Here is a 21,748-nt window from a genome sequence, read left to right as displayed (position 1 = left end):
TATTTTTAAATATTTTTTAATTTTATAATGCTTTGAAAAAAATATTGTAATTTATCTATATATTTTTGTATAAGTGAGTTTTTTTTTATGATACACTTATGAAAAAAAATTGTTAGTTATTAAGAACAAGAATTAACTTCTGAAATAAAATAAATGAGAAAATATAAAATAAAATGATTAAAAAATTTGTGCTTATGTCTATCTTTTCCTTTTAATATGAAGACTAACTTCTTATTTTATTATTGTTAAAAACGTTAAAGAATGTGGGGTCCATGTGATCGCAGGGAAGTTAGCTTCATTTGCATAGTCGGCAGTGTGAAGAGATACAGTGATGCCTTCACCACGGCCATATCTTCTGCTTCCTCATCCCCATTGTGGTTCAATTACAGCGTCTACACCTAAGCAAGGGAGTGACTATTTATTTGCGAAGCTGCAAGAACATAGACTCAATTTAATGCTTAAAGGTAAGAACAAATATTTCATTTTGTTATTTTTATTCTGTTATATTTAATTTATGAGATTAAATATTATCTTTAGTATAAAAAATTAAATATCATCTTTAATAAAAAAATATTAAATATTTAAGGCTTTTTGGTAAGAATACATATTTCCTTTAGTTATTTCTATTTTATTCTATTTAATTTAAGAGATTAAATAATATCTTTAATTATTTTATTTTTCTTATTTAATCTAATAAATTAAGTATTATCTTTAATAATATTTTTTATTAAATAATTAGAGTGTGATTGGTTTATTTTTTATTTCTTGATTTTATGATAATAGTTTTCTTATTTAATCTAATAAATTAAGTATTATCTTTAATAATATTTTTTATTAAATAATTAGAGTGTGATTGGTTTATTTTTTATTTCTTGATTTTATGATAATATTTTTCTTATTTAATTTTAAAAAATAAATATTATCTTTAATAATTAAATCTATGGAATATCACTTAAAAAATAAATTATAACTCTAATAATTATTTTTTGAAAAACAAAAGGCCAACAATCACTAACATATTTTATTAAAATCACTTTAGTTTTTTTTTTGAAAATATTGAAAATTGATTTTTGTTTTTTTACATTAAAATAAAAAAATTAGAATAATATTTTTATATTTTATTGCAAACTCGATATTTTAAAACAAAAATGAAAAATATGTGATATTAACTTCTTTTTTTTATAAATTAAGTTTTTTAATTAAAAGTGATGGGAATTTGTTCGTAATAACAAAATGCATGCACAATCATGCACATTTAACTTTCTTTTCAAATTTGAAAGTTATATTTCATTTATTTTGTTAATAATAAAGAACATCATTTTGTTTTCTAATAAAATAATTATAAATTTAAGATTCAAGTTTGATTATCATATAATAGCAAATTTAATCTAGTGTTTCTCTGAAAATACAATAAAAATTATTTTTTAAAATATATTTTTAATATCAATACATTAAAATTATTTAATCACACAAAAAAAATTAATAATTCTTCAACTGTAATTTAAAAATAAAAATAAATTAAAATTTTTCATAAAAAAATCCGTATCACAATCCCAAGCAACCAATTGAAATCCTAGTCGTAGCGCAGCGCGGTTGTAAGGCTGGAGGAATCTATAACATATATGTGCGAGTTATGGTGCCTGTTATCGCAGTAGATCATGTACTGTAATCCTCACGCCACGTGTTGCAATCCGAAAGTAGAGTCCACCTATCAGGTTCCTTTGCTAGAATGAAATGGGACCCAGCTAATAATAAGTCTCTCAAATTTTTGACTTGGGATTGGGCCCACCTCTGGCCAGCACTGTCTTTATGGATTGAATGATAAAAAGAGCACCTCACGTGGAGTCTGAACCAAAGGGACTGTCCACCACAATAAAAAGGAACATTGCTGTCCAAATTCATAAAAACAAAAAAGATTTAACTACCAAATCAGTCCTCTACTTATAACGCATTTTACATACCAGTCCTCCATTTTCAAAACCTTTCTGAATATGGACTCAACGTTTCAACATCAACACTGATTGGTCCACTACTGTTTATTTTCCTTGGGAGCTTTTATAAATCATTTTTTTTTACAGGTTAAATATCATGTTAAATGCAACTTGCAAGAACATGCTTTGACATGATCTTATCCTACTATCATTTTAGAATATTTACATTAATAATTTTTATTTAAATTTAAAAACTAACAATTTAAACCTGATTATAAATATAACTTATAAATAGCTTAAACCCCCCCTTTTTTTATATCATGAAAATTAAACTAAAAACCATATTATACAGGCAAATAACAGGTTAAAAGCAACGTTTTTTGTACAAACTAAAATAATATTGGATACCATCTAAACGAAGATTGGAGTTTCATGACAAGATGATGTGCTTGCTCAAACAATTACTTTGCATACCTAATTAACCATTGAAATTAGATCTTCCCTGTTCACCACAAACAGCACAAAACAAAAGTTTCAATCAATATTCTCTTTCTTGCATACCTAAACCATTGAAATATTATAAGAAACATCTCTCCCGAACATTTTATGAAACATATTGCGTGCATAACTTCCACCATTTTTACTATGCATATCAAAGAAAATATTAAACACTTTCTTCTAGGGAAGCAAGAACCCAAATTAAGCACACAATTCATCCAAAATAGTCATTGTTGAATTAAAATAGGACAGTGATGGGTTGTAATTAAATTGGAAAATGATGCTATATTCCATGGTCAAATATAACATGAGTGGAGGGATGAAGGTGTGAAAGCAAGGGCAAGGTTTTGAAATAAGGAGTGAGCGGTGGTAGATGGGGAGGAAGGGAGAAAAGAAACTAAATGCGTTTGGGAGAAAAGAAATCAAATAATTTCACATCAGCAAAATGTATTAATTGTTGATTTAATTACCTTCTTAATATTGGAAGTTCAGTGCATGCTTGATATTGTGTTTGTTTTTGTTTTTTAAGGTATTTTTAGATTTTTTTTTGTTTGAAAAACTATTAAATTGATTTTTTAGAGTATTTTTTGATGATTTTAATGTGCCATTAAAAAAATATAAAATATTATTTAATACATTTTTAATGAAATTTTCTTTTTTTTAAAAAAAACATACAAGGCGTTGAGGACACACTTCTCTATCATTAATTTAATGGCTAACTTACAATGTTGAAAGGCTGAGCCATATTTTTCTAAGTTCTGAACATCGGGACTGATCTGTGAAGCAGATCACACGTCGAGGCCTGATTTTTCTCCTATTTTTTTTTAAAAGGTAAAATTAAAAGCTTCTCGACACATCAACAAAGCAAAATTTTTCTTTTTGTTAAAAAAAATTGCTTTTTAAAGCTTACCCCAGATAATTCTCACTCATTATGTTTGTTGCTTAAAGCTCGTCCAGCTCTTCCTTCCTTATCCTCTCTCTAACATCAATTCTCAAGGGAGGGAATTCCAGGCACCCAAAAGAGAAACGAGAAACCAGAAAAAGGGTCTCTCTCTCTCCCCCCCCTCCTCTCCCTTAACACAGTCTCCTATCCTCTACTCTAGTAAATATTCAATCTTTTTCTCATAGAAAATAAAAACAGAAAGAAAAGAAGGAAAAAAGCCTTTGGAGAAATTCCCACATATTAATTTTCATGCTATCATGGAAGGAGGTGATGATCAGCTCCATCACTACCACCACAAACACCGCCCAAACTTCCCATTCCAATTACTGGAAAAGAAAGAAGACGAGCCTTGCTCGTCCTCTTCTCCTTACCCTTCTCTTCCCATCTCCACTACCGAACCAGACAACGACAACAACAGCAACAAAACTAACGCAAACCTCTCTACCTCTAATCTCCAAATTGTTTCTGCAGAACAATCGAAGAAACCCCCTCCAAAACGAACATCAACAAAGGACAGACACACCAAGGTGGATGGACGTGGCCGCAGAATTCGCATGCCAGCTCTCTGCGCTGCTAGGGTTTTTCAGCTCACTAAAGAACTTGGCCACAAATCAGACGGTGAAACCGTCGAGTGGTTACTTCAACAAGCAGAACCAGCTGTGATCGCTGCCACAGGCACCGGAACAATCCCTGCTAATTTCACTTCCCTTAACATATCCTTGCGCAGCTCAGGTTCAAGCATGTCAATTCCGTCTCAGCTAAGATCAGGGAGTTTTAGCCCAAATTTTTCACTGCAACAACGTAGTCGCAGTTTGTTTCCTGGAATTGGGCTAGAGACCTCACAACCACCGACATTTTTAAGTTTCCAATCTAGTAACAATCTGAACGCAATGATGCAAGCAAAGCAAGAATTGCGAGACAATTCTTCACTGGAGTTATCAACGGAGACAGAAGAGAGTTTCAACAGGAAAAGAAGGCCCGAGCTAGATTTATCATCATCGCAACAGCATCAGATGGGAAGCTACCTGTTGCAATCCAGTAGTGGGGCAGTTCCAGCTAGTCATGGACAAATTCCAGCAAATTTTTGGATGCTGGCTAATTCCAATAATAATCAAGTCATGAGCGGAGATCCTATATGGACATTTCCTTCTGTTAATAACAGTGGTTTGTACAGGAGCACCATGTCTAGTGGGTTACATTTTATGAATTTTCCTGCTCCTGTTACCTTATTGCCTAGCCAGCAACTGGGGTCTACAAGTATTGGTGGGTCTAGTGCTGGTAATAGTGGGATGAGTGAATTAGGTCATTTGAATATGCTAGCTGGATTAAATCCCTACCGGGCATCCGGCATATCGGAATCACAGGCGAGCGGGTCTCACTCACATCATGGTGGCGGTGGTGGAGGAAGCGATGATCGGCATGATACAACAAGTCATCACTCATAGAGATTGAAAAAAAGCATCATCATGATCATCAACCCTCCACTTGTGTAGTTTTTATGTGTAGCACACGTGAGGTTTGATTGTTCTTGAAATATTGGAGTTTTGTTTTCCTTATCCTTGAATTACTATTCCAATATTTTTTTTTTGTGTGTGATTAAAATGGGGTTTTAGCTAGGGTTTGTGGGACTTAAAGACAGTACTATTTTAAACAGGGTGTTGGGTTGGGTGGTGGTTTTAATAAAAGGCCTCATTTGGGTTTTTCATTTCACTTATTTATTACTCCTCCAGAACATCTATCTCTCATCATCATTGTTTGTGCAATATCTTTTATTTTTTCTTTTCCTTTCTGGCCAAAGCTGCTGCTGCTGCTGCTGCTGCCTGTAATACAATTCATGTGCTTTAATGGTGTTGGAGAAAATGACATTTACACACACGCTATTGTTGTTATGCTGTATGGATGGTAAGTCTCCCACGTAGATCGCATACATTGAGGTCTCTCTTTCCTTTTTCTCTATAGAGATTGGTGGTGAAAAGGCCTGGGTGTATTCAATTAAATAAATCGCTGTAAAAGGTTTGTCAAAGCTGGCGAGAGAGATGAAATTGACAACTTTGTTACTGCAATGCAGTGTAGTGTTGCTTTTTCTCACATTCTGATTCCAAATCTCTGCCATGAATCTCAAGGTTTTACTGCATCAATGATTAAGATTTTTTTTCAGAGAGAAGGGGGAGGGACCCAGACCTTATCAGTTCCAGCTGTTGGCTCAGGTGGTGGGCCTAGATGCCGGTCATTGCCCGAACCAATGTACAATGTCACTGACAAAGAGGTGGATCATTCCTCTCTCTTTTTTTTTTATGGCAAGTTCTACAATGCCGCAGCCATCGAAACCTTGACGCGTGGTGTTTCGTTTTTTAAATCACACACAGCATCAGGTTGCCGTTGCCAAATAGGTAAGCCTCGGTAGAGTCCACCCACCAGCGGTGGTGCTCCCTATCTTGATGGCATGAATGCTTGCCAGCCTTCCTGGCTTAATAATTACTGACTGGGCTTCCATGTGGTTGGAGACTATTCTACTACAACCTTAATTAATTATCTTTCAAACTAAAAAAAAATTAAAATATATCATTTCCATTTCCATTACCAAATCTAATTCATAACCACTTTGAATCTATTGAATTTTCAAGATTTTGAATTGACAACCTATCATTCATAACCCAAAACCAAAAGGCTTGTAGTTAGGCCCTCAACCTATCTTTGACACACGCAGTATTCACACATACATATATTTATGTCAATTCATGAAACACAGCAGCCTTCCCCTATTTTGCAAGCATGCTGTGCAGAACCATCCAAGAAAGCAGCTTCAAGGAATTCGAGGTCAGGAGCAAATGCCATGCCATGCCAGGTAATTGCTAGTATTTCTCTTGTATGACAACAATGTGTTTTTGTTATCTTGTTAATTTGACGTAGTTGCCTTGTAGTAATTAAATGAGCCTGTAGTTTGTTTTGATAATTAATAGCAGCTAGTCTGGTCCAGCAGGGAAAGGAAAACCGGTCAAAGGAAGAAGAATTCTTGGAGTTGGCGAAGGAGAAGGTTGTCCAAAGAGGAAACAGGTTTGTTTTCTTGAATTTGATCATTGCAATCCAAGGTAGTGCATCTGTACAGATGAATAGAGTGGATAGATGAGATGTTGGCATTATTCATTAAATAGCTTGGTGTAACCCAATTTTGGATTAACTAAAATTTAAAATAAAATCAATGGTTTTAACTAGATTGGATTTTGTCTATAAATGAATTGAAGCTGGAATGAATATGTTTATTAGAAAAAAATTAGCCTCTCGCACTTAATATGTTGAAGGAACGCAGCTGAATGATGTATCTAAAATTTTTTAGGCATATGAATATTAAATGCCAGAAGTGACGGTGTGGAAAAATGTTAGAGGCTGGAAAGTTAGATGAATGCAACACCGACTGTCATGTCTAATATTGGACCTTTCAGGTATGTGCCTGATAGGGCAGCCATAGGTGAATCGAATTATGCCATTAGTTTTTAAATATTAGAATTTGTGGAATCTCTCTCAGTTTTGTATTAGTGTGTGATGGATGGAGAGATGGTGAAGTCTAGTTTATAGAACAAAAACGGATTGATGCTTTGAGTTTAATAGATAGAATTATAACCTGTTAAATAATCGGTAAGCAAATTTCTTATAAGTCTATTATGACCTAGTGATACCATATGAATTATGGATATGGTTCGCATTAAGATGATAAATTTTTTGATTAAATTCTTAGAAGAGATTGTAACCAATTTGTGAGAGTTGTTTAATATATAGTTATTAAACCTATTCGGGGGTTGACTAAAAGGTTAGGTCTCCCATCAACCTAGAAAAAAAATATATTTGAGGTTTTAATATCCTATATGAAAAGGTTTTGAAACAGTACATGTGAATGTAGACTATAAAAAAAAATAAAATGTGAGGCATGAAGTATAGTACATTTAACTCATATTGAAAAGTTAAGAAACAATCCATATGAATGTAGATTATAAAAAATAAATGTGAAGTGTAGTATACTTATCTTGAATAAAAAATTCAAGAAATAATTCATGTAGATATAGCCATATATAATTATCCCATATCAAAAAATTAATAAAAAAAATGCACATGTGATATGGTTCAGCTTATGGTTTGACCTTAGGTTACTCATGATAGGGATTCAGTTTGGAGCTTGAGTTTGAGGGGAAGACCATTCAGCTGAGTGGGGGGTTTTTTCCTTAGATTTTCATCTTGGGATGCATTCGGCTAGATTTCTATTGGTGTTGATGAGTTTCACCTAATTATGAAGGAGTTGGTTTCAACTAGGTCTGATTTGGGCTCTATGGATGTGCATGGGCTATATAGGGTCTAAAAGTCACTAGGATTAATTAGGGTGTTGGAGTCCTTTTCTTACAAGGATTTGTCAAAAAACCTAGCTAAGTTTGGGTTCATGATGAGCGGTTAAAAGATTGAAAGAGAGGGATTATTGTATCTTTATATTAGATAAGGATTCCATATCTAATATGGACACCAAAGGGTGACAATATGTGGGAGTAAATTCCCTTATTTATTTGTCCATTACAAGCAATGATTCCTTTCCTTTCAAGGAGAACATGAGGAGGTCAGATTTGGAGGACTTTCCTTTCTCTTAAAAGATTTCATTACTTTAAAGGGAGATTGTGGAAGGCTTAAAAAAAAAAGAATTCAACAACTCTCTTTTGTATTTTTTACGAGCATTTAGTTGACCAAACAAGAAAAAAAGATAAAGAATTCAAGGCAGTGTGTTGGAAAAAGATCTAAAAGGAGTGGCAGACACATTATTCCCACGCATGTCAGACCTGACTACACAAGGACATTAATCAAGTTAGGGATGATTTTAGGGGTAGATTGTTTCCTTGTATTATTTTGAATATTTTACTTAATTATTTTTATTTTCATTGAGCATTATTTGAACCATAATATTTCAGTTTAGGTTTTTAGGTTTAGTTGGGTTTGTTTTGACCTAAATTAAGTGTTTTAGGTATTGGACTTGTATTATCTAAAAGCCCAATGATTTAAAACCCAATATTGGTCCATTATGGTTAATTATCTTAGAACCATATAATATTTTCTTTGCTGTGAATTTCAGTAGCTTTCATGTTAATAATATTATTGTGTTTTGCCTGAAGGAAACGTGTTCTTCGCTGTGACAAAGAAGAAAACATGACTTATCCACGTATAACTAACCTTGTGGTGTTAATTCACGGATTCTAATACCTTTAGTTCTTAGTTACAAGTTAACTTTAGGTTAAGGTTCTCGAACCTGATGTAATAACTCATTTTTGGATTATTTTCTAAATTCATTTTTTCTCTTCCAGAACATCAAAAAATATTCAAACTAATAAAAATTTAAAAAATAATAACAGTGAAAAGAGGATGTCAGAGCGCCTAGAAAATGGCTAGATGTTGGTTGTGGAGGCTCTAAAATTCAAAGATTAAAATTTAACAGTATATTTTTTTTATAGATGAAGAGCCTTGTTGACAAATAAAAATTCAATTTGAGAAAAAAATTCAAAATCAGATGTTTACGAACTCAATTAAATTTTATTGAAGATTTAATTGAATTTATATAGGGTTTGATTATAAGAAAAATTGATTTTTAAGTTAATTTAGACTTTAATTGAAAGAAATTAAATTTTTAGGGTCAAAGTCGAATTTTTAAGAGTTAATTTGGTCAAATCAGGGGTTTAATTGCATAAATATTGAAGTTTGATGACCAATTAGGAACTTGATTAGAAAAATCCAAAACCAAGGACCAAATTGAAAAATACACATAAATAAAAGAACTGAAATTGACCAAATCAAGGGTCAAATTGAAGAAATTGAAAGTTTATTGATCAATTAAGAGTTAAATTGCATAAATCCAAAACCAAGGATTAAAGAGAAAAATACGCTGAAATCTAGGATTCAAATTGAAGTTCTTCACAGGTAAAATTGAATGAAATTAAAAGTTTGAAGCCAATTAAAAGTGTAGATAGAAATAAATAATAATTTGAAGGACTAAATTATAAGATACTGTTCATCTTCTTCTCCAACGAGGCTGATTGGGTGGCCACTTTCCTAAGGCATTTGATGCCTCTTTTCTTCACTAAATTAGACAAAACATGCACACACATCCTATGATACCTGACTACACATTGGTGTAAGCTATTCGAGCTGATCGAGGCTGCAAAGGCGGTGGCACCGCCTTAAAGTGGCTAACCCGACTAACTATTTTCTAGCATAAAAGTGACAGATTATCATTGATACGTTGAGCCGATGTTTGGGATGCTTACAGGTCAAACTAAGGGTTGGGATTTTGCACCAAAAGAAACAAAGTGTCCCTCTTCTACTACTTATAAATAGATTTTATTTTTATGCTCTAGGGACGAAGAAATTTGGGTCCAAAAATAGCTAAAAAATAGACTCCTTAACCCAATTTCTGTTGTCAGCAGAACCTCTCTGTTTCTCTCTCCACCGCGGCCTCCTACCACAACCACCACCACCATCGGTTTGTCCACCTCCATATCCACCACCCAGATTTTCATAGTGGCGGATCAACCACCATGTTTGCACCATGTCTGTCAGCATCATTAGCTTCTATAAATTTCTTCTCCTTTCTTCCTCTTCTCGCAGCAATCATCATCACCACTCCACCGTTACCACCAGCCACCATTAGCTCAGCTACTAGAGCACCTTCATTTTAGGTAATTCTCATCCTTTCATCTCTATTGTCCTAATTCATTCCCTTGCATGCAGAATGTGCACTATGCACATTTCTACAATACAAGACAAAATAATTACCTGATTATTATGCAAGAGCATAGTAACCAGATAATTACATTTAGTTGGTTATTGTGAATGACACAATAACCGGTTTGAGATGCATTATCATCCCAGTCCATGAGACTGGGCTTAGTCCAGCCTAATATAAGGTAGTTTGTGTTTTATTCGGGTCGGTCCCAGCCCAATTTTGTTTGGGGTCCGGCCCGTATAAAAATTTACAAAAAAATACATTTTCAAAAAATATCCATGATTTTCTCGTATATTTTTCTATCCATTTTAATTAATATTGGTTCAAATATTGGTTATTTCTTATATATCGTAAAAACACAAATGCAATATTAAAATATCCGATTTTCATCAAAACTTTAATTTTTTTTTCATGCATACGGCCAAGTCTCTCAAAGAGAAAATCATATCATATTTTCATACAACAAAAATTCAAAAAATATATATTAGCATGCATTTTGGCTTTAATAACCAGTTTATTAAAGTCACGAGAACTAGGCCAATATTTCAAAACACACCCAAAAAAATATTTTGTTTTCTTTTAATATCTGAAATTATGAATTTATATGTAAAAAGTACTACTGATATTAAAAAGATAGTTTTTTTATTTGACATTAGCACAGTTAAGTTTTATGCGATAAGATAAGGACCTCCTTAGTTATGAGGACTTTTTTAAACCATAGACATACCAAAAATTAGAGAACACGACAAGATTTTATTTTTTTATCAAACAATAAAACAATGTAGTTTACCTTAGGTAGAGCGTATTTGGGGTGCTAATACTTTCTCTTTACGTAACCAGTCTCTATACCCGATCTCTAAGATTAGTTAGGGTTTTTAGTGACCAAAATACTAGGTGGCGACTCCCATTCTATTTTTTCCACTGATAAAAGACAAGAATTCCTTGTCTCCCTATATTTACCAAATATATATCCATACATGAGGGTAAATAATTGCCGTAACATCACACACGTGTGACACTTAATTTTCAGCTTTCTTGGGGAATTATCATCTTTGTTAGGGGTTGCTTAACCACGTGATCAAGAAGTTCGTGTCAATATGGATGTGGGCTATAAAAAAAGAAATGTGAGGCATCAAATGTAGTATAGCTATCCTATATCTGAATTATAAAAAACTTTCTATATGGATATTGGCTATATAGCCATCACACATATAAAAATTAAGAAATATTCCATATGTATAGCTATTCCATATCGAAAAGCTAAGAAATAATCTATGCGGATGTAAGCTATAAAAAAATGAGGCTGAATGCTTATAAAAACATATTAAAAAAAGTTGGGTCTCATCCAAGTTTGACTAGGCCACTTGCAAGCCTAAGTTTTCCCCTTTTAAAACCCGACCAAGACCCTGGGTCAACCTACTAGGCTAGACATGGTTTTATTACTATGATTTAATTGGCAAGCCTAGTTTTTCTCCATAGACTTTGTCCTATTATATGAAATATTAAAATAAATAGCTAAATTTGTGAAAAATATTGGTATGTTTTTGTTCAATTAAGCAGTTTTAGCATGGTGATTAATTTGGAATAATTATTCAATGAACATATATTACAAAGTGTATTTTTAAGGTAATTTTTGCTAAGTTATTGTTGTTGTAACATTTGAACATAACATAAAAGTAATGGAGATGGGGCTTAATGGATTACTCGAGATGAAAATAAAGTGTAACAGAGAAGATTGGCTTAGACCATATTGGATTGATGTTTGGTATGCCTAATTGTAAAGACGGGGGGAAACTTAAAAATCATATCTTAAGAAGAGTTGAATGTAATGAAGGGATTGCATGATTAATAAAAGGGATGAATTGGGTAATTAGCATAGTAAACACAAGAAATTAGTAGAATAATGCTATTTGAAAACCTTTTGGCAAAGTATTACACTTTCAAATTGTCGTGCATTTGAAGACAGTACACATAATGGCACAATGAGTACTTTAAGAAAAATAATCTTCAAAAACTCTTATAAAAATTCAAGCACAATCCAACAATCAGATCAAAAGCTATAACTTTTTTGCACTGTTATTCTTGTTTAGCCTGACCAGACCTTCTTGACATGATCAAAAGATTGATGTCTTCTTTCAAGTGCAGGAGTGTCGAAGTAATAAATAACCCATCAAGACCGGAATTGAACCATAGAGAGATTAACTATATAATAATAATAATAAGTTAAAGAGAATTTTGACATGTAAGATTAATGTGAGGATTAAACAATGATAAAAATAAATATCAAGGTTAAAGGATCCGCTAATGGTATTTCAAACAAGTATAGTATAAACTCTTTTTATTACTTAACTGGAAACTACACATAGAAAATATTCTAATATGATGATTTGTTATTAATAGTTCATTATAAATTGTTAACATAATCATATTAATTATCTTATTTAAGTAACACCAAACTTTTAAATATTGTTAGGAATTCATGATGCTAACTTATATTAACAATAAATCAAGTTACTTTTATAACACAAATATAGGTTATACCATATGGTTGGACTGTGAAAATGTCAAATATTTGTTGGACTATGAAAGTGCCAAGCATTTGTTATACCAAGTGTTATACAACACAAATCTAAATTAACCATTTAACAAGCAAGATATTAAGAATTAATAAGATAAAAATGATAAGATATGTTAATAGTAAGTTGCTTAGGATATAAGCATTGAAGTCTATATTGAGTTTATATTATATTCATTTTTACACCATTAGTCTAAACTTTTCACCTTGATATAATAAACTTAGCTAATACAATAAAAAAGAGAAACATAAATAAATAGCATAAGAACAAGTATAGTAAAGGAAATCAAAAGTATATACAAGAGATTAAAAAAAAATATAACATGATGAAGTCTATATTGAGTTTATATTATATTTATTCTTACACCATTAGTCTAAACTTTTCACCTTGATATAATAAACTTAGCTAATACAATAAAAAAGAGAAACATAAATAAATAGCATAAACGTCATTGATTTGATGATTAATTATTGAGTGGGTGACTAATTCTTGATTTGGTGACAATCTTTATCTTCTTATCTGTCAAAAACGTCATTGTTAATATTGGAATTTGAACAGATTGTCATCATGAAAGTTCTAAGAAATTGTCTTAACTTAAAAAAAAAATTCAGTGCATTTAAACTTCTAGAACTCGAGATATGGGTTGAACACTAAACAGTGTTTGAGCTGCAAGATAGATTCAGACTTCTTTGTTGTTGCTATAATTTGAACTTGAAAATGGTCTTTTTGAATCTTAGACTCTCATAAAAGTTTTAGACCTATATCTTAGCTTTCCATCCATATAGAGCAAACCTAAATCCAAGTTCTATAACTCTAGTTATGATCCAATAACCGAATAGTATTCTACTTTGAAATGAACTAACATCTCTTTTCCAAGCTTAGCTCTCCCTTTGTTTTCTCAATTTCAGTAGTTAAATTAATTAATCAATCAATCCTTTGATTTATGTGATAGACTTGCATTTAAGATGAACATTTACCATAAATTAAAGGTATCTTATATTATTAGATATGTTATTATAAAACATGTTCTAGTTAAGAAATTATCGATACTTCAAGTATAAAATAATGATATAAAACTTTGATAAAAATACACTTTTAAGTACTAATAACTTCTTTTAGGCATATTCCTGTTTCATTAGTCCATAAAAGCATTTGCTATGCCATCAATGCAATTTGTTTGTGGCAGGTCCTCATTTAGTTATGACAGACCAACATCTGAATACTTAGAATCACTCATTATCACAAGATTAATTACATCATTAACATTGAAAAACAGAAGACAACTATTATGTAAATAATAACTTTTTGAGATTTTAATTAGAGTCTATTTAAGCTAGATAAATATGTATATTTTGACTCAAAACATATTTGAATGAAAAAGTTCATAAAATTATGATTTTTATATGAAATGATTGACTAGTTAATACAACTGGATTCAACCAATCGACTAGTTGAGCTAGATGATAGGACTTTAACCTTGTTGCACTTCAAAAGCGTGAGGTTTACTAAATGTCATTATTCAAAAGCGTGATAACTATCTTAATAAACTCTAATTCTTAATAAATTCAATGTTGAATGATAAAATTAAAAGTATAATAAATTAAAGAAAAAACATAAAAACAACCCGACTCAACTTGAGTTAACTCCTGAAACTTGTGATGTAAATTATGAGATTAAGATAACTTCAATAAAAACAAACAAAAATAAATTATGAAACTTAATTCACAATATAAAAAAAATTTTGAAAAAAAAATAAAAAAATAACAAAAAAAATAATCTTAGTGAACTTGAGTTAGCTCATTAAACCCACGATTCGAGTTGTAAAACAAAAATAATTTTATAAAAAATAAATTATAAAACTTAATCTTTTTAAATTCAATATTAAAAAAAAACTAAAAAAAAATCATATTAAATTCATATTTTTTTAGATGGTGAATACTGAATTCACCTTTTAATTTAGTTTTTGTTATGTAGTAGGTTGTCCGTGCTCAGCTGCGGGGTGAATAAGAGTGTTTGATCCCAGAGCCGGGGATCTCTTTCCAAAGTTAACTTAGCCGTAACTTGGTGCCATAGAGAGTGCTAACAACAAATTATGTGCAGATGTAGGTGAGTGAAAAAGTTATTTAACACATGCAGGGAAACCATATAATTTATCACAATAAAAAAGTTTTCTCACAATAAAGAGAACGGAGAGAAAACTGCAGGAAAAACAAAGCAAGAATTGAAAGGGGAAACACTCATAACCAAATAATAAAATCCCCTTCTCGGTGTATAAACAATAGCAATTAGCTACACTGCATGCATAAATAATGCAGACACAATATATGTCCAAAATTGCAAGCTAATGTTTGCAATCATGTGCTAAGGTTGTACATTTTCCGAGGAAGCAAGAAGTGATCCTCTAAGCACCGACAAAGAACCATGACATAATTAAAACGACACACTTTGCCAAGCACTTCGGATAGTAAGCCTGCAAAAAATAGAAGTTCTGGACAAATGAATCATTGATATGAATCGAACGAAGCATATCAACGCAAATATATCTTACTATATCTCCTCCACCAGATTTATCACTCATGGAACAAAAGCTTTTAAGCCAAGCTTTCCACTCATATGATATAAAAAGAGATAAATGACCACGTTTTCAGTCATCACTCTGACCCCCAGACAATGTTTTATTGCTGGGAAACCTATGGATTCCTCTCTTCTTTTCAGAACTTGCTTCCACTCACAATTGATTCTCCTTGGATAAAATTTTTATCATCTTTTTTCTAACATTGGAAACAAGAGGAGGAAGACACCTATGAAACAAATAAATTTGACTGGTGGCTGGGAGAATCTATACAAAAAAAAAGAAGAAGAAAAAGACCAAAAGTTAGAAAAAAAAATCACAACAATATTATTTCTACAGTGAATGTCGATCTTGTTGTAGTTTCTTTGTTAAGATTTATTTGCTATTTTTCAGAAGGAAAAAAAAAAAAACCCATGGTTGCCTCCTTTGCAGCTTCTAGTGGAACCAAAAACCAACAACCAGCCGCAGTATTACCTTATTATGAGTGCATTTCTCATACTCTGTAAAATCCACAACTACTGTGTATTTGTGAGAATAGAGGATTCAATGCTCTCCTTCGATTGAGATCACGAATGAGTTTTAGGAAAAGTTAGGAATTTGTGTTTAAAATAACATCCTTTCATGGAGATTTGTCCTATAACAAAACTTTTATGGTGCTGCACTGAAAACCACAACTATGCACATATAAAAAAGCATTATAACATGATGAAAGGGAAAAAAAATAGGTTAAAAGAAAAGGTTCATACCGGATCGACATTACAAAACTTTTATCTGACATTGAAATTAAAATATATATTTCTCTAAAGACATCAATTTGATATAAATGATGTGTTTTTAAAATTATCCGGGAAGAGATTTAATTTTAACTAGTGTGTGAGCTGGTTTAAAATTATTTTTATCATCTAAAAAAAAAACTCAATTAGATTTGTACTTTGCATACTATATATGTCCTAATCTCTCATATTTAATCATCTTGCCCGTGTTATATCCCTGAAACTTGCACATATTGCTTCAATGCTATAACATGTCTTATGATTTTTCACAAAAGATGGGATCGATTTACACATCATATTGATTAATCTAAGTGCCTATTTGTATGCAGATACGAGTGGAGTGTTCGAATAGAAAATATACTAAAAAGTAGATTCTAAAAAAAAAAGCGCATTATTCTCAACAAACATGCATGTAGCTCAATAAATTTTATGTGCAAGTCCGACCTTTCATTGAAATTATAGGTCAAGTGGTAATCCGTAAACTGTATGTGCAAACACAACTAGAGCACGATAATTAAAAGTGTGAATCTGTGATTTTCTTTTTTATAATAAATTTTCAATATTAGATAAGGTTTTTGTACTAATAAATTATCAGCTACACATGAAAAATAATTTCTCTATACCATAGATGAATAAGGTATTCATATGCGAATTACAAATATGGGAAGTTTAATTAGACAATTATTTAAAATTGGGATATTTTTTTTAGAACTCATTTTTCTATTGAAGTTTAATATTTAATGTTCCACCTATACCGCACATTACCAATATGTATGTAACTCAATGAATAGGTTATGCAAGACAATCATAAACCATATAACAACCCTAAAATCATTTAAAAAGAGAATCAATTGAAATAAACAAAAAAAAATAAAAGGGAACTGAATAACCAACAACAATTGAACAATTATCTCTGAATGTAATCCTTTAACACTAAGAGTGATGAGTTTTATCGTTGAAAAATAGTTAAATCGGCTATTTTCTCTTTTGTTATTTTCAAGCGAGTTTGTCTCTTATCTCTCTAACTAAAGAATTAAAAAATAAAGAAAATAAAATTTTTGGCTAAAATAAAAATGATTGCTAATGTGGTGTTAGCCATATTTTTTTTATTTTTTACATTTTGGTTCCCTATCTATTTCTTACATTTTGGTCCTTTATCTTTAAATCTTTTATTTTTACTATAATTCTAAGTCTAATTTCTTTTAATTGGGCTATAGAAAGGTTTGAATGAAAGAAAAAATATATATTTTTAAAAATTAAAAGTTTCACTATTCATATGAAAAGTGAAACCAACCCCATATGTTTTCTTTAAATTATGCTATGGAAAAGGTTGGATTGAAAAAAAATCAAGAATGAAAAAAAATCTAGATGTTTAATTCACTGTTAATACGAAAAATAAAATTTAACTCTATATTTTAGTTGTTTTGTTAACTAGAGCCAATAAGAATTACTATTTATAGGCAGAAACAACACTACATCGCCTCCTAATTTCACAGTGTGTTCATCGAAGAACATCAAGGAAACCCATACGCACCAGTTCCTGGGCATGTTAATTAATTAGCAGCCCATGTTGCTTCATGCCTTGCATTGTACGTTCAACACAATCTTCTGTGTAGAAGGTTACTCACTAATGTTTGATCTAAAGTCAATAATCCATGACGTTTCCATGCAGTGTTTATTATGCAAACAATTTGATGTTGAATCAAGTACGTCCCAAAGTTGGATCTCTATTATCGCTTGGTGGTGGTTCCTTAGTTTTCAAGAAAGCAGCATGTCTGCGGTCCATATGACATCTTGAATACGAGTTTCATTGAAGTTATAAAGATGATATTTATATTGTATTGATCGAATTTTATATATTCATTCAGATATTTATTATTTAAAAACTATTTATTATTTCTTTTATATATATATATATATATATATATATTAACTGTAGACCGAGCTTGCAACGCTAATATGGTTTCATGCACAGATATTAAATCACTTGAACTAACTTCTTCTTCTTCTTATTATTATTACTATTATAATAATAATCAACTTGATTTACTTAAATTAATTTTATTTTTATTCTTATTATTGTTATAATAATCTACATGATTTACTTAAATTATTATTATAATAATAATAACCTACGTGATTTACTTAAATTATATATATAGAAGAAGTTAGTTCAAGTGATTTAATGTCTGCGCATGAAACCATATTGGCATTGTAAGCTCGGTCAACAGTTAATTTTACCTGGTCAACCACTTTAAAGCCCTTGAGTGAATTCAAATGTGGCGAGGAAGTCATCTCGCTGGTGAATTTGATTCTGTCATCTGCAAACACTTATCCATCACAATCCTAAAGCCATTGAAGCAGTCAATATTTAGAACTATTTTTTTTTCTTGTTCAGCTATAAAAAAGTGAAGATCTTTAAGAAATTTAAATTGACAAAGCAATCTTGGAAATGAAATTGAAGCAGCGAAGCTCCCAAACGTGGCTCATGCAGGATTTCTGATGATTCGCAAGGTTTGAGAGCACATTTTATTATATAAAACCCGGTGTTAATACTTAATTGTGCACTTTTTGCTAGCTAGTGCACGATTATGTTTGTTAATGATATATAGTGCTTGGCTATACTATATCCAACAGATAAAAGATGAAAATAATAAAAATATAAAAAACAAGAAAAAAATAAAATATAAAAGTTTATTTTACCTTTATTATATATTACCGTCAAACTTTATACACGTACATTTTAGTTTATATTGACTATTAAAAATAATAATAATAATAATAATAAATCTAGTTATAAAACCTAAACTTACTTGATAAGTTGACTTGGAATTAACATGATTGATTCTAAGTTTACATCATTTCGAGTTTAAAAAGATAGAGTAAAGATTGAACTAGATTGAACTAGATTAAAAGCTTGTGTACTTAATTTTTTTATTAAAATAATATTATTTTAATTTTTTTAAAAAAAAAATTAGATTGATTTTTCTGATTTGTAACTCGAGTCTTACCTTGAATTGAGTTTTAAAACTATGATAATAACAATACCTTTTATCTTTACATTCTTTTATTGAACAATGTTGGAATTAAGAGTTTTTTCATGGATATTTTAGAGATATAAAAATAAAAATATTGTATTTAAAGACATGTCTTATCTATATATCTAATGTTTTGAAAATACATAAATTCACTTCAAAATTATCAAAAAATAAAATTATTTTTATATTTTTATCTTAATTTATCTTTATCTCTATTTCTTCAACTAAATATATTTATATCCATATTATCTCTCGTCTCTTCTATATTGAAATAGTAACCAAATGCCACATAAATAATCCAAACGCTACATCAATAGTATAGTGGTTAACGTTGCAAAATACAATACATATTAAAGAATAGCCACGGTGAAATTTATACCAAAGAACCAAGAAAATATATTTATAGATAGAAAAACAACGTTACTTCTTCTTGCTCTATCAACTTGGTAGTCAAGTCTTTCAAGATATATCTTGCACTATATTGCAGGTAATACCTTTTGTTTTTTTTTCAATGTAATAAAACCTAGATGAAAAAAATAAAATAAAATTAAGACTCAATTATCGAGACAGTGATAATATTCAAAAAGTGAACAAGTGGTTTATTGTATATACTCCATTAAATTTAATAATATATATTTTTAATTTAATTATATGATAAAAAAAACTTTAAAAACTATCATATTTAAAAACAAATCTCTTGTACAGTAAAAATAGAAAAAGAGGCTGAGATTTTTGTTGAAGATTAAAATTTGGTCTCTAAAGTTTCAATTAGTTTTAATTAAAAAAATAAAATTTTATTTTACAAAATCAAGTATCAACTTAGGTCAAAATGATTTTTTTAAGATTGCAAAAACCTTATCACAACTTCATTTTATTTATAATTATAATTCTATAATTATATTCTGAATTTTTGTTTTTCTTGTTAGAATGTATTAAATAGTTTCAAGTTTTTATTTTTTGGAAAATGACAAAAAAATGTAATTTCTTTTTGGTTGAATGATGGCTTTTTGGTTGGAGTGTAATGCTGTAATTTGGCTTATATGTTCAAGTAAAAATAAAATATATCAAAGACGAAAAAGAAATGAACTATAAAAAAAAAGTGTGTAAAAAATAATGGAAAAACATCACCAGGACTTGAAACTATGCAGTTTTGGACAGAAGTTTTAGGTTGTCTTCCTCGCCACTGATTAAATTTTTGATCACTTATGCCTCATGATTATTTTAAACATATTTTTGTTAAAAAAGAGAGGAGTAATTAATCGACATAACACATGACATGATAGATAATGCATGGTTTTGTAGCTCAGAATCTGTCCATCCAAAAAATCAGGGCAATGTGAAAAATATATATTTTTTCATTTATTGTGGCTCCAAAACACCTTATAAATAATTTTAAAATCCCAAATAACTAGTTTATCATAATAAACAACCTTGTAACGACTCAAAAACATAAAATTAAACGGATAAAATTTTTCTTTCCTAACCTTTATTTATTTTTCTAGAAAAAATTAAGGTTTAAAACCACCTATATATAACCCTTAAAATCAAATAAAACCTTTGGACATCAATTTTAATCATATTCGTTATTGAAAACACAACAGCTAGATATTTTCTTTCTCTGACACAATTTTTCACGGATTTTTTTCTCTCTTATCTAGGGATAATATAATAAAAAAAATTAGGACAAAAATGAAATGTGAGAACATGTGTGGGTAGCATTCAATTATATTTGCCTTTTACTTGTTGGTTCTTACATCCTTAATTTTACACTATTATATTAATTCAAGCCTTATTATATACAAGTAGGCTAGAAAAGGAATCAATTAAAAAAAAAACTTAAAAAATAAAATAAAAATTAAAACAAACCTCCTGATCAAGATCAAGATGTACTTTGCCTATAATAAATTGATCATTATATCTCTGTGTTTTTCATTTTGGTACCCTATTATTGAATTTTCCCAATCAATAACAAAATTTGGCAAATTTCTCATCATTTTGAGCTTAGAGGGATGCAATGTAAAAAGATATTGAGGATGAAAAACAATATTGTTATAATAAATGTCCTAGGAATTGTAGCATATCTTACTATATCATTTTCTATGCTATACTGTGAGCTAGATTAATTTTTTTTGGATATTAAAAATATATCAATATATTATTAATATGTTTTTTAAAAGAAAAAAAAACTATATAAGGATTGTTAACATGTGTTTTTTTAGGCTTTTTTATAGCAAAATCTAGTTGCCCAATTTATTTGGGCTTTCATCCTTTACTTGAGCTGTTTAAATTTTCTCTTTATGGGCTTTTGATAGCCGAATTCAAAATTTTCTTCCTAGACCATTTACTTGGATGCACTTAATTAGTATTTTTAAAGTTACTTTAATTGAATGTTTGACTTTTATCCTAGCAGTCAAAATAGCTTTCAAAAATTAACTTTACAAATGCTCCAAAAAATGCATTTATATTACGGAGGAACTTGCTGGGAGTACCACACTTATATTCATATGCTATGGTACTGAGGAAGACAACAAGGGAAAGTCAGCATTTTTGCTGATAATAGCTACTACTTTGAGTTTGCTAATAACAGCTACTACTTCGAGTGATGCACGCTCTTCATCTGAACTTGAAATCAAAATGGAGAAGAGATGAGACTCATGGAAATCATAAAC

At 30.3% G+C, this 21,748-nt stretch overlaps 1 protein-coding gene across 2 annotated transcripts; it reads left to right on the top strand.

The window, feature by feature from the left end:
• Positions 1 to 3,336: 3,336 nt before the first annotated feature.
• Positions 3,337 to 7,024, top strand: LOC105128008 (transcription factor TCP14-like). Of its 2 annotated transcripts, XM_011029499.1 has the most exons (4): positions 3,337 to 5,274; positions 5,531 to 6,217; positions 6,353 to 6,426; positions 6,707 to 7,024. In XM_011029499.1, the coding sequence occupies exon 1, from the start codon at positions 3,630 to 3,632 to the stop codon at positions 4,815 to 4,817; it is 1,188 nt and encodes a 395-aa protein (XP_011027801.1). In that variant the 5' UTR covers positions 3,337 to 3,629; the 3' UTR covers positions 4,818 to 5,274; positions 5,531 to 6,217; positions 6,353 to 6,426; positions 6,707 to 7,024. The 2 variants fall into 2 exon arrangements, with proteins under 2 accessions (XP_011027801.1, XP_011027800.1); XM_011029498.1 differs by having other exon boundaries at positions 3,337 to 6,217.
• Positions 7,025 to 21,748: the final 14,724 nt, after the last annotated feature.

This window comes from Populus euphratica, unplaced genomic scaffold, assembly GCF_000495115.2.
Source record: "Populus euphratica unplaced genomic scaffold, PopEup_1.0 scaffold15.1, whole genome shotgun sequence".
NCBI lineage: Eukaryota > Viridiplantae > Streptophyta > Magnoliopsida > Malpighiales > Salicaceae > Populus > Populus euphratica.
This window is presented reverse-complemented; position numbering and strand designations above follow the sequence as displayed.

Coding starts and splice junctions, on each gene's coding strand:
- LOC105128008 (XM_011029499.1), top strand. CDS start 3,630: ATGGAAGGAGGTGATGATCAGCTCCATCACTACCACCACAAACACCGC.